Source organism: Symphodus melops (genome assembly GCF_947650265.1).
Source record: "Symphodus melops genome assembly, chromosome: 4".
Classification (NCBI taxonomy): Eukaryota; Metazoa; Chordata; class Actinopteri; order Labriformes; family Labridae; genus Symphodus; species Symphodus melops.
In genome coordinates, this window is record NC_136694.1 from 26,033,994 (window position 1) to 26,049,045 (window position 15,052).

Sequence of the window (15,052 nt, forward strand, 5' to 3'; positions counted from 1 at the left end):
AGTTTGGAGCACTTAACTCTCGAGGGTTCAGAACAATTAACTGACTCACATTAATTTTAGCTGTGACGTGCAAGAGGAGCCTTGAAACAGCAGGTGTCTGGGTGTTTCAAAAACATCAAGCAGGTTTGATGTTCTGCGTCGTATTTGTCAGACGTTTACGGATCTCAGCCAGGTGATTCGCCGCTCTGAAACTTCTGTAGAGCCGCCCTGAAAATGTAAAGTCTCATAAACAATAAGTCTGTGGGTAAGCTCAGCAACAAACAAGAGCTTGAACTCGGGGTGAGGGGAAATGTCACAATGAGTGGGATGCTGAAGGCCTGTGTTCTCTTGCATGAAAAATAATTTGATTCTTCGTTCCTTCCTCTAAATTTATCCTCTCTTTCCTACTCCTCTGTGTTCCCTTTCACTACCGAAACGAGCCACTTCAGCAAATGTGCGACTCTTTATCCAGCCAGCAGTAAACTGTAATGTCAGAACAAGGAGCAACCAAAAGGCTTTCCAGTGAGCATTAAAGGCCAGGACGCTCAGAACTCCTTATTCGTGGGTCAGCGCCTCTCTATTGTGCAACTCATGTGCACCACTGAATGAAACAAATGGAGGAGCTACAAAAGACACTTCGTCTTTCCACTGAGGGAGAGCCAAACTTTTTGCTGCGCTTGAGTAGAAAAGGAATTCCCCGTCAGGCCGTCCTGCTAAGACAAACGCAGGAGGGAACAAACCTCGGAGAACAATCTGTGTTTCATCTGATGTGAATTAACTTAGTGGTCACACCTGCTCTGAATATGAATAATGCAATCATCTGACAATACCTGTCTGTGATCATGAATTATCTTTTCCCAAACTGCTTGTCACAGCGGCTCCCACTTCTCCGGTAACAACACCGAAATGTTCTGGAGCTGCAGTTCCTGGTTTCCCCATGTGTTATCCTTACATAAGGTAGGAGTAAAATATTCATCAAGCTGCTCAGGAGCACATCTGTATGCAGCTGAGTGCTGAGGAAACACTTTTCTCTAAACCTGCTAACTACATAGGGCGGCGGCTGCTGCTGTTCGAAGAGGTTGACTTGCAAATGCGCTTGATTGCTTTCATCCACCGTGTTAAGTGTTTATATACATGACGTGTTTGTGTGTGTGTATGCGGTTGTTTAAGCACGCAGTAATTCACATGTCTACATGTCTAAGACTCTGCCTGTCCTCATCAGTATGCCGAGTGTGTCCTCTTGCGCATGCATCGCCTTCACTGGAAGCAAACATTTATGTCTTACCGCAGCACTTGCGGTCATCCTGCCTCTCCCTGCATGCCGGGTCACGCGGCACTATTATCTCTTCCTTGTGCAGGGTGTGTTATGCTACAACCCTAAAGTTAAGTTAGTTACCTCGGGGGCCATCAGCAGATCCATCACTACCAGGAGGACCAGCTCGCATCCGGTCCGTCCGAAGATCCCTCAGGAAGCTATAACTCAAGACCCTGTCTGGGTGACCACACACCACTCTCCATTAAAGCTTTACTGTTCAATCTATACAACTGAACAGACTGCCTTACATCACGTCAAGAGCCTTTTCCCTTTTTTTTCATTGTGGTAATGACTGTTATTCAATTAGAGTGGATGTTGAGTGACTGGCGACTGCCTCGGACAGGGTTTGATTTTCAATAGTGCCACTCCGAGGTCCTTACCGAGGATGAACTGGCTCAATCTCTCTTTGTAGATCCAGTCAACCTGCCAGCTGCTTCTTAACTTGCAGCAGTTTTGATGTAAAAAGGCAGGAAAAACGGAAGGCTAATATATATATTGAGGATAAGGAGAGAAGAGATCAGAGAAAGCCGAATCAAATATGCAAGGACACCCCTTACTTGCATTAATGAAGAGGGAATGAGCGCAGTGGTAATGACGAAGGATTTGAGGCTTCCATGTGAGAACAGGATCAAGAACACGCTGCTAGAGAGGCTCATTACTGTGACCCACTCCGGCTCCTACCTGTGTGAGCGTGGATATAAGAATATTTTAAGTGTAAAGAGAAAGACGGAGAAATGCAGCGTTACGGTGCTATTTGTGATATCATATGGGTTATAGAAAGCACAGCCATTCATAGAGACATAGGGAGGCTGGAGAAAAATTACACACAAGCAGCAGGACATGTAAAAGATACACAAATCTTTAGCGTGTGTGTTTGCTCTGTCACACTGGATTCAGTCTGGATAACGCTGGGGGCCTCAACAAGCAGGATAAATCCCGTCTGGTTTGTAACACTCTGGAATCAGGGAGCTTATCTAATCATACATATACTGCAGGCTGTTACTGGAGTATTAGATTAACTAATATGCAAAAGACTCATAAAAAAATTGTAAATAAGAGCGCCAAATCCTCCTCACTAAAACCCAGGGCTTTGATTCGAACAAATTCACCCCCTAATGTGAGCTTATAGATACAGACTTTTTCACAGCGAGGTGTTTCCTACTTGTGAACAATTTATGTTTTATTGTCTTTTTAGTAGCGGGGACCGCATCTTTCTTACATTAACTGCTAATGCTGTTTCATTTATTCCTTTAGCCAACAACATACAACAATGCAGTACTGATCAATAGCCATCACAAACCCCTTTCAGCACAGGCTAATACATCACAAGAGAAAACTATGAATTTCTGCCTTGTTGTGTGTCTCTCAGCACACAAATTGCAGTTTATATCCATTTCAGTTCAGTCCAGACTCCTAAATACTGAATGTGAGGTCGTCCCCAAGGAGTAGTAAGAGTATTTTTATTTAAGCTGAAGTCAGATCTCTATTGATTGATCATAAATGAATTTGTGTAAACATGCTTGTGAGTTAATAATAACTTCATGTTTGATCCAAAGTCTATTAATGTGATGGAGATTAATGATAAAATGGGATGGACAAACAGCCAAAACCCAAAAATTAGAAGGCCATAGGCCAGAGCTTAAACCAACAGGGAGGCATGAAACACACACTAATACACCAAACAACCCTAATATTTCTTTTTGCAGTTACACTACATTTGCATTGAGGTATACTTCTTGGTGCTGAGAAGTTGAACCCAGGATTGGAAAAGCTGCTTTGCTGATAACACACAGCTTTGGACAGTTACATTATAGAAAGCAAAATAATCTGATGATTCAACAACAACAACAACAACAACAACAAAAGAGGTGCAACTAAGATAAAATACGGACTATAATTTGCACCTGTAGGATGTAGTCTGTTTCAGAGGTTTCACAGGGAGAAGAAAGGTTTTCACTGTCTTTCTGCTTGATGATTTCTATTGTGATCAGCGAAGTCAACAACATGCAATTATAGTTGAGTACCAATTGGTCACTCGTTAACTTTAATATAAGAGTCTTTTTATCAAAAGAGCTCTCCACAAGTTTTATTTACCGAAAAGTATGCCACCGTTTTAAATGCATCAGTGGATAAAGATGTTAGCCAGGTCGGTGTTGCTTTATGTATCACAGCACAACATGCTATCAGCTTACCATACACAATGGTAGCTCCACCTCTGCATAAGCAGAGCCAACTTTTAGAGGAAAAGTAGGTCTTATACGGATTTTACCTGTAAGTAGGCTGTTTCAGGTAAGAGCCCACACATGATCACATGGTCCCAGTAACAAAGACAAGAGAGAGAATTCTGTTCTTTATTAGGCATGAATTTTCATGAAGGATCAAAGTGGAAATAAACTTTTGATTCTGGGTATTAATCAGCCTTTAAAGGTGAACGCAGAACACAGAGGCTCTGAAATACGTTTTGAAGTTGGTTATGAACTCAGTGTTATCCAAGGAAAAATCTCTCATTTTAATTACAGCAGATTTTTAATAAGACACATCCCCGTCGGTCCCAGGGAAAGTGATTCACGTAATATGTGTGCTAAAATGTGTAATTGCCCATAAACCAAACACGAGACAGAACTTTATAAAAGTGATTATTTCCAAAAGTCAAAAAAAGGTGTACCATTTTGCAGTGAGCCGAGCAGTAAATAGCAATCACAGCTTCAGTAAAGTAGAAAGAGCTATTAGGCCTGTTTATGGCTGGCTGCATGGAAAGTAGAATATGTTAAATAATTCATCAATTGTCCGAATGTACATGAAAAGAACGGGTTTCATCCATAGTGTGAGTGGATGTAAACAGCAAGCCAAATGGGAGACAGGGCTATGGGGTAAAAATGAAATCAAGCAGATCCTATTAATCACTTCTGTATTGTGACAGGCTTTACCTAGCTGCTTAGCAACCAACTCCTGCAGGGCATTAGTGAATACATTTACCACATGATCTCCTCTCTAAACTTATGAAAGTGTCCATTATGTGGCAGCAGATATCTAACACATATAACTCTCTCACACTATACATCAGCTCCTGTTGTTTTTTTCCAGCCACTGCTATCAATTATTCAAACAAGTACATATAAGAAGATCAATAAAGCAAAGACAACACACGTCACTGTTTTTCGTGTCATATCGTATTCAACAGCAGGAGCAGCTTCGTGTCTCTGTCTTTGCTGTTCTTGCATTGTGGACACAAACGAAGCTGCGCTCATGTCTTACCTTAAACAGGCGAAGTATGTTGGCAACCATGATGGAGACTGAGCTTGAGGAGGCTCCGATGACCCCCACCACCCTCTCGGGTTTTGTGATGATTGGAGCTCCTCCGCCCAGACACTTGACGTCAGTCCCGTCCTTTTCGATGAGAGCCTGCACAAAGGTGAGCGACTGCTCCAAGGCGTGAGTGTCCCTGGAGCAGGTGTCCAGCACGCGCGCCCCCAGTGTGATGTTAGGCAGCAGATTATTGTCATTATTGATGCGGTCAAGGGCAAAGAGCATGGCCTCCAGTCTGTGGATACCCTTCTCCTTCTTCAGCTCCCCACATGGCTTGCCATCGTGGCCTCTGGCGTGCACCGGGAAGAGCCCTCCTAAGGAGATATCCCCGTCAATGCGGATGGAGTTCAAATGCGTGTGTCCTGGCCCTTTGGGTTTGGCAGCCTGAGCGGCCTTCAGGGAGCTGTAAAGAAGCAGCAGCAGCACAAGCAGCGGCACAATCAGGCTGTGTCGTTGGCAGCCGGTCCGATCCAGTCTAGACACCAGGGGTTGAAACATGACCACGGCCTGAGCACACATCTGCAGTGTACAACCAAACCCAGTAATCAGGGAACAACAGTAGTCAGGTATTAGTTTAGGATGGCTAGAGGGTTAATTGCAATACCTCTTGAAGCAGTTGGCACAGAAAAGGCTTCCTCTCATGTCTCTCCTCTCTCCCAGGCATTCAATTAATGTAGAATAGGAGCCGGGTTCTTTCACAGGATGTTATCCTGCTCTCTTCTCCTTTTTCACTCCCTCACTCCATCATCTGACCACGGCGGTGGTAGGAAGCTTTCTAGTGTGTGTTACTCACAGACTTGCCTATGGAGATCCTTCACTTGGGGCATTAAGAAGAACAAAGGTGAACGATAAGCTTTTCTCCCTCTCGTCTCTCTATCTCTTTGTGTGTCTCTTTCCTCTCCACCTCAATCAGAAGTTTGTAATCTCCCACGTTCCCCAGGGCAGGGATTTGGTATATGTCAGAGCCCTCAGGGCTGCTTAGGTCCACAGGCTTCAGAGTGAATTCCTGAAAGATGAAAAAGAGAAGAGTTGTGAGAAATGAGGAAAACAGAAAAAAAAAAGGCAAAGGCATTTGTATTGGTATGAGCTTTTCAATACGTCTTTTTTTTTTTAAACTCAACCTTTTTACTGCAGCATTATGTGGAATGAAAAGACATTTCTGCTTCCCAGCTCCTCTCTTCTCTTTTGTACAGCCTTCCTACGTCTCTCATTTGAAATTCTAAAGGTTCCCATGAACTCTCAAGGTTGACAGGGCTGAGTCAGATCCCAGTTCTTCCCTTTCAGCCATCAGCCTTGACCATTTCAAGGTTTAGTGACATAAGAGAATGAGTACAAAAGATTTCTTACATTTTGATTCAACAGAATTATGCATCAGTAAATATCATACTCATGTGTTTGAAGCCTTAACTAGAGCCTAGATAATATGAGTGGACCATTATAAATCGACAAATAAAATTCTTTTGTATTGTACCCATCTCAGAAATCTCATATTGTTTGGGCTCGAGTCTTAATCAAAGTTTGATGGCTAAATATGACTACAGAGGTTATCTGGGACATTAAACATCATCACTCTTAAATTAGACATGTCAATAGACGCTCAGTGGTGATAAAGTTAAAGTCATTATTATGAGGTTTGTTTGGGGCCAAAGATTAATTTTAGCTTCTGGCAATTCTAATAATGATTAAAAACCTTCAAATTGCTGTTCATTTTAAAAGGCTGCTAAATCAATAATACAAAGGACCAAAGGACAATCCCATTGGCTATCAGTCAACAGACCTTCAGTACTCCATGTGCAGCAGTGGTTTGGTTGTTTTGTGTTGGTACTTAGGTTACACATTGTTGTCTTAAAATAGTATCAACATTTCCAGCGAATGACTTCTTCAAAGAGTGTCACATCATTAAAACAAATCGAGGATTTAGGTGCAGCTGAAATGTAATAAATAGACTTCTGATGAGGCTGATGTCTCTTTGGACCTCCTCGGCATTACCTGGGTGTTTCTGCTTATTACAAGCTAAATCAATGGCAGATAGCAATTTTTAATGGCGTTCATATGCTGCCCTCAGAATCTCTGAAGTATGTCTGCCTTTCCAAGCAGACCAACAGGGTCCAAGACAGAACAACATATAGCTTGTTATAAAGCTACAGCAGCTGGACAGCCTCTTTCATACCCCAACATGAAGAAATGCCCCCTTAAGAGCTCATCGCATCACACAAGCTGACTTCTGATTTGAGGCTGCAATTAACACAGCAGATTTCCACTGAAGTATTTGTCAGATCACTGGTCACATTGATTTTACTCCTGAAGTAATATAGATATATGTATAAATATAAGCAGGACTTCACTTGATTAAACAATATAGAGCTACGAGCTGGTGTAACTCGCTGTGGCTCAAATGAATCTGTCCTTTGATGTTTGATTCTTCTGATCAATCAAAGAGTGTGTGTATGTTTTTGTCCAACATACAGTATCAGGAACCAAAACTGGTATCTTCACACAGTTCTTTGTGTTAGACCAAAATATATCCATTATTTAAAGACTGGGGTCTTACTCTCTAAGTTGACTTGTTTTTTTTAATTCTTGCAAGCTGTTTTATTGATCGATATACATTCCTCCTCTTTCCCTTATCTACTGTTTATGCTAGACATGTTTTTTTTATGCATGACTAGAACCCCGTGTCCACCTATAGTGTTTTTTTTTTTTTTTCCAGGCAGAAAAGCGCTGGCTGTGCGCTCGGGAGTGTTTGCATTAAGCGCTTGTTTCGCCAAGAGGAAAGCTCTGCACATCCTTCCCGTCTCCATGACAACAGTTTGTTGACAAAAAACTGTGATGGACACAGCTCTGTTACTTTTTACTGCATGCTTTTGTTTTCAAGATTGTTTTTTAACCCCGGCAGACACGAAGCAAAGACGATGTGAGTATGAGATTCGATCAGTCGAAGGCTAAAACACGGGGAATATTATACATTTTAAAAAGGCCGCCGGTAACGTCAACACGGAACCATTCTGAGGAGTTGAAAGAAGCACTCGAAGTCGCCGCACTAAAATGGCAGACCGCTTGTTAAAATTTTGCCGGGCGTTGCACTTTTCATACAGGCAGCTGCTTTCTGCTGAGACTGCTCTCAACTAATTGAAAACAACAACGAAAAAGGTTGTGGGCTATTATTGTTCAAACATTCACCCACCATGTGACAGATAGTCCTCTGAAACGTTCGACTGCAGCACTGTGCAGACAGTATAGGTGTCTTTTTGAGCATTATGGACAAATAATATGATAAAAAAAAATATCAATATGGACAAAACAATAAATGTGAGTATGTTAGCTTCAGAAACACTGGAGAAACTGGAACTCTCAAATATTTGCCATTAATCTTAAAAAAAAACAACATTAGCAATAGTTTCAGATTTTGATTCAATCTTTGGACTCGTTGAACTCTTTGCTCAGCAGCAGCTTGGTATGCTTTGGTTAGGTTCAGGTCATTCTTCCACTGATGGGACTGTAGTTGGTACATAAATGCTGCCTGCAGATTTAAAGCTCCATCCTCTTTGTTTAAGAGGATGCACAATCCCTCCGTGTTCTTCTGTATTCCTCTGACACTTACACATACGTAATAGCATCCCACAGAGACACACAATATACCCCTACAAGCTGTCCTGTATGCACATATCTACACTCTGTTCAACCCTGGAGCTGTAATAGGCTGTGAAAGAACAATCTCCCAGCACACATTGGCAGAATGGGCCTGTAGACATTGGTTTTTCAGCAGAGTGGGTTGAAGCCTTGGATCGGCAACGGCTGAGATTCATTGAGAGCATATTGGAAGTGACAAGGTCCTTTGAATACACCCAACTATCTCCTACTGAGAGAGAAGTAATTTTTCAGAGTTGATTCACTGCAGGTCCACTTTAACTGCTGCTGAACGAATGACAACCGGAGAGGCAGCCCACTCACCTCAGGCCCCCTGATAACCAAAAACTGACCGTGCACCGGCATATCGAACATCCTGCAAACAGTGAGAAGAAGACAGGGAGCTGCCAAAAGTGATAGGTAAAGATAGACAAGTCTCGGGGAAAAAGATACACAGCTCCATTATGAAACTGTTCTCCTCGAGTGCAGATTTCAAGACAGATGTCATCCAGCTTCATGGTTGTACAAAAGACAAGCAGGTGGAGAGACAGCTCGTGTGTCTCCTTCAGACTGTAAAACAGCAAGCTGAAGGAGTGTCTCAAGTGCAACTGATGGAAAAAGATTGAACATAACACGTAAGAGGAAACGATTTTAAATCAGCTTGTTTGGTCTCGTTTCTGATGGATATCTTTTAATGTTCTTCTTTGGCCACGATGCAGTTCATTCATTTGTTTAATCTTGAAGATCTCAGTGCTATAGGAGAGGACTGGAAATACCTGCTGAATAAATCATTTTAGAAACAACCCATCACTATGTTGAATTCAGGTTTTAATCAAGCTCTGGGGTCAGGGGAGAGCAGCTTTGAGAACTCCACTCAATATGACATCTCGTGATGCAGCAGTCGAGAGGAAAGCACTGCATTATCACACTTAGTGAAATCTGACTACCGTAAATTCCGTACTATTGAGCGCACCTGGATATAAGCCGCACCGGCTAAAAATAGGTAAAAAAATGTATTTGTACATATATAAGCCGCACTTGATTATAAGCCGCAGGTGTCCACGCTATAACAAGAGCTATTTACACAGAAAGACGTGACACAAAGACATTTTTTTAACTTTTAATGAAATACGTACTACTGGTAAATATGAAGCCTACTGTAAATCCTTTATCAAACAGTGTCTGTAACGCGGCTGATGAAAAAGATTACCGTAATATATTTCACAGGGAAAAAGTCCATCCATTCACTGCCTCAGAATGACTTCATTACTCACTTCCTCAGTCTCTGTTGTCGCTGTCAGTGTCAACTTTACGTGCAGCAGCTCTATTTCCTTCTTTGACAGCCAGTTTGATCGCCTTTAACTTGAAAGCTGCATCATATGTATTTCTCCGTGTGTTTTCCATGATGAGGGTGCGTGCATAAAGCGCAAAATGACTGATATTAAGATCCGATGTGACGAAGTCAAATGTTTTTGCGGCACAAGCTCATTGTCCCGCAAGAAAAATCCATAAATAAGCCGCATCGTTTTAAAAGCCGCAGTGTTAAAAACCGCGACAAAAAGTAGCGGCTTATAGTCCAAAATTTATGGTACACATTATCTGTCTTTTCATTGTATATCTTTTTTTTTTTTTTTACCCACATCAGCTCTAGTTTATGAACCATTTACTCCATTCTGTGCATTATTTTATTCTTTTTAAGCCTGACTTCCCCGCAAAACCTTCCCTCGATTATTGGTTTGCCGTGCAGCACCTGTTGTCTCCAGAAGAAACAACAGGTGCTGCACAATATGACCAAATGTTTGTATGTTTACAGATCAGCCGGTAATGGCATTACCTCAATACACATGTACAACAGAGAATCAAGGGAAAACAATAATAGTGGTTTCCAGCTACACAAAATGTCACAGACAGCCACAGGAATCACCGGGGATTCATATCAGGAGAGAACAACCTTCCCTCAGGCGCAAAAAGAGTGATTCGGAATATGCATTCGTTCCAAAAGGCCACACAATAACCTTCAGGCACATGCGAGTGTGTTCTTAAAGAGAGGCAGCTGAACCTCCAGAAACACCTTTATTCTGAAAAGGAGCAGGCAGACTGATAAAAAAATCATGTTTCTGACTGAATAAAGATGTAGTTCAGTGTTTTCTGCTCTCACCGTCATGAGCGCTATAACCGCCCGGGCATCAACGGCTTTTTGTCGCTGGCGTCACAGCGCTTTCAGTTGAAAGAAGTTCAGGTTTTAGGACAGTGTCACGTCATCGTCACTTCTCCCTCACCAACACTCAAAATCAAGAATGCACTTCTGATGTCAGCATTGTCAACAACAGACTCCTTCACATTGGTTTCACGTTTTCTTGTTGCTATTTCTTTGAATTAAATCAAATATTCATCGCACACGGAGCTATTTAAAACCCGCCAGTATCCAGAATCTAAACAAAGGAGGAGGACATACCGGCTTCTGCGCTGTTGTCAGAGTCAGAATAACCAAAGAGCACATTTCCTTGAAATGAGTCCATTTTCAGAGACATGGGACGTTTCTGGGTGGGGAGCTGGCGGGGTTTCCTCCCGCAGATGACAGCACGCAGGCGAGTTTCAGGATGAATCCAAACCTGTGACTATAACGGACGTGTACGTAGCGGCAAAGAAGAGCATATATAATCATAGTATGAGGCGAGGAAAACCAACTGCAACAAACAATGATAAGTGTGTTTTTGTTTTACATTACGCCACACCACTTCGCCTGCACATAAAACTACAACCCATCATTTTTCAAGGGAACATATCTACGTAGGTATTCACAGTTTTCCATTAAAAACAGATTTTATTTTTGGATGACATTTTTCATGGGATTCATACCAGCATCTGTCCAAACCTTGATGTAAAAAAAAAAAAAGTTATTTTCCAGGTAGTTTTAAGGCAGTGTTAGGACTGGGCAAAAAACGCAACAAAATGAATTTCTTATCACTGAAAGGGATGTGCATCCTTTCCACTCTGCTCTACCCTCCCTCTCTTACAAATGCACTTTAGCTGAAAACACTTACGATGTGTTTTCTTTGAACTTGAAGAACGTGTAGTCCAGCCCATGCACCTTGAAGCTCCGTCGTGCTCACACTGAGAAGTGATCTCAGCTCCAGCCCAAACATTTTAGCCTCCAATCAGAATTGCAAAGGAAACGTCATAAACACAAACAAAGGTACATCTGACATAAATGTCCATTTACTTTCAGCATATTACTCCCCTCTTCATCTTCTGAGACCTGAGCAGCTGCTGAGGGAAACTTTTAGAGCTGTGCTGTAGCAGCGCTCTCACAGACGGGCAGGAGGGGCTCCCTAATTGACACTCCAGCATGTTGATGCTGCACAGCAGATCAATAGGAAGGTAGAGGGAGGCTGCCCTGAGGAAAATGAATGGAGAGAGCAGGGTGAAGCTGCACACACAGAGTGGAGAGCTTCGAAGAGGATGCTACTCGGTTCCTAATGGAAGAAAAAAATATGAAAATGAGCCTTAAAAGATGCATCAATAAGGACTGATCAAACTTTGAAAGATGCTCTTTGTTCAAATTTTGTAAGTGGTCTGGATATGATACCTTGCTTTTCAGGCAGCAGAAGCAGAAAAGTGCCTTGCAATTAGTGCAATACACTGAGTGGAGCTGGCCATCTGCCACTGATCTGCTTCTTCATCTACGCAGCTTTTCGAAGCCTGAAAGAAATCTTCGATGTTCTTATAGAAATTTAATTTCCAGTTTCATCAGCAGTTTTACTCTGATGTTACATTAAGCCCCACTGCCATTTTCAATATTAAATACTGAAAGATGATACTGCATATTAGTTTAATCTATAAACTTAATTAACTGTAACATCAGGTAAAACAAAGAATTATCAAAGTGTATACGATTATTATTTATGTTTGTAATCTGTTAATCTACTGTTGTGTTTCTCAGATGTCCGGTTTAAGATCATTTTGGCCACTTTGTGTGTGTGTGTAAGTGTGTGTGGTGTGTGTGTGTGTGTGTGTGTGTGTGTGTGTTGATTTCCAAATATTCATCTGAAGCAGCTCAAAGGCTGTAGATTATGTTCTGTCTCTGCGCCTACATTTCAGGATGTAACTTTATAATGGCGTCGTAGTGCTCAAAATCCTTTTTGAAGGTCTCGGTGTCGTCTTTTAATCTAAAGCATTTTTACTCTATCTGGTCTCAGGCCGGGCGGATTAAGGATTTTAAATCAAGACCTGTCAAGACCATCACTGATGGGCTGCTTTCTTCACATCATCACTGTTGACTGGAAGGAAAGTGCCTCTTTCTAAAACAACAAATAACTTCAATCCATTCATCATTTGATTTTTATCCGGCCACAACCTTCCCGGTGTTACCGTCTAAGTTAGTGACACGCCCTCTGCACACAAGATGATGACTTTCATTTACATTTATGGTCCCGGTCTTGACTCAGTCCCCATCCCTAAATGTCTTTATTGTCTTTCTAGGCCACCAACTACTTCTCTGTACAAAGTGTCAGGTGAGAAGAGCTGAACAACAGAGAACAGTGGCAACAACTGCAAGAGTCTTCAGCTAATAAATCACGGGAGAAAAAGAGACACGCTTGATTATCAGGGACATTTTTCTTTAGTCGTGGTGTGTATAAAATGTCATGAATAATGAAAAATGTCAATTATAATTCCCCCAATCCAAAACCCATGAACAGTCAGTTTACAGTGAAAACAGAGACACTCAGTAAAAGTGTTACACTGGATGATTGATGTCTTTAGCTTGAAACATGACTTTAAGATAGTCGTTGATGCATTTCCATTAATTGCCTTATACAGAAGTAAACTTTTCCTGCTCTTCACTGAAAGTTTCTTTAGAAAGAACACCTCAAGCAGAATTTATATATTTCTGAGGAGATGAATTCATAAAGACGTATTAACAACGTGTAATCATTGCACAGTTTCTGCTCCAGTATGTTTATATATGTGTAAGAGTTGAATCGTCTCCATGCGTCTCTGCAGAAGACGCATGGAGAACTGATGAACGCAGTCTTTATAGCCTGCTATCACAGTATGCATGTAAGACAAAGAACAATCTTGATAGCAGCTTGAGTCATACTTCACAGCAGACAGGCGTCTCCTCGCTCAGATGTCTGCTGCCTGAACCTGTTTTTTTTCTTTCCTCTCTCTCTCTCGTGTTTCAGAAGAGTTTTTTATTTTTTTTTTTTTCGGCTCCACAGCCAAGCCTTTCAGGGGACCGTGTAGTGTTTCTCTCCATTTTTGCATACTTCACAATAATAACTGATTACAGTTATCAGAGTAACAGATTGCAGAGAAGAAACTCTTAAAGCAGAGCTGGCTATGGTGCAGACTGTGCCGTAAAGAAAACCACATGATTGAAAAATAAAGATAAAGCTTTAAATACAATTGGCATGTCAGCTGACCACACGTCACAGTTAGCTCTAATTACCAATTTAGTTTGCTTTAATTTGCTCCTATTTTTATTTTACAACCTTGCACATGTCTTATAGACATGTATACATGCTGCTGAAGAACCAGGATTCAACTAATCACTAATCACCACCACTATTCCCTCTTTCAAAACATCTCCTCCTTGCACCTCCTGCTTCAGTAATAATTCCATGTAAGATTAAATAATTGGATTTTTATTCCTGGCATATTTTAAGTCTTATCTGTTCACTGTGTCCACAGACACAGTGAAAAACTGCAGCCTTTAAAAAAAAAAAAAAGATAGTTTTTGTTTTTCAGACGGTTAAATCAAAGCAAAGCCACGAACGTGCAGTCAAGCTTGATTTCAGGGACGCTCCGACAATCATCCTGTTCAATTAAAAGGAAAAGGAAATGTTCCTGCTCCAGGGCTGCTCCTATGAGATGCTATCTGTTCGCTGTGCTTGTTTACATCCAAGTAGTAGAGCAGAGAGAGACATTAAAAAGGAGTTTAAGCCTGTCTACAGCTCTGGTTAGTGGCGGCTGCATAAATGCAAATTACAGGCTGGCATCGAGGGCCAACATGTCAAAATATTAATAATTTGTTTAAAATGAGTCGCTCTGGTGCCATCGAGCACATTTAACCTTAACAAATCAGACACATCCCTACCTCATGATTAGGTTATTTGTTGGGTGTTATGAATAACTACATTTGAGAAGCATTTATCTTGTTATCTTTTATCTATTATCTTTATTCATCCATATTTCGTGCCTTAATAATCAGCTGTGACTGTGTACAACAATATAATTGAGAAACGATTACATAGCTTTTTGAGAACTTCTGGAGCAATTGATAGGTGAAGATAAAGTGTTGTGTTTTGTAAAGAAAGACTTATTTCATAATCAACCTACAATTCAGAGTTTGAAAAAAACAAAAACAGAGTGTCTCCATATTAATTTCTGTAAGAATAAATGTATAATAAAAACAGGTCAGTTGATGTAGATACTTTGCACATCACAGCCGGTGGAGAAACTCTTCACAGGAAGTAAAATTATAGAAAATGATCCCAATCACTTTTCACTTGACATCTGATGTGTTTTGTCATTTCTGGCTTTAAAGAGAGGGAGAGAGGAGCGGGGAGCATACATTCCTAACTCTGGGGCACATTACGCATTAATTACAGAAACTGCAAAATGTAGTTGACAGTTGTGATTTATTTAGAACTCGGATATATGTGGTAAATCTTGCTAAGACAGGATATTATGTAATAGCTGAGTGTGGCCGTTTGATATCTCTTCTCAGAGAACCCTGAGGAAACACGGGCGCAATTTATCTCCTGAAATATCAACTACATGACACCCACACCAGAAGAGCCGCTCCATTTGCCGGCTGCA

General features: G+C 41.3%; 1 protein-coding gene across 1 annotated transcript in view; it reads right to left on the bottom strand.

The window, feature by feature from the left end:
- LOC306822793 (metabotropic glutamate receptor 4-like) overlaps window positions 1-15,052 on the bottom strand; it is a 167,397-nt gene that overhangs the window by 123,059 nt on the left and 29,286 nt on the right. The window contains exon 2 of the mRNA XM_079342011.1: window positions 4,550-5,606. Coding sequence (XP_079198137.1) covers window positions 4,550-5,119 — 570 coding nt within the window. The 5' untranslated portion in view covers window positions 5,120-5,606. The remainder of the gene's footprint in view (window positions 1-4,549; window positions 5,607-15,052) is intronic.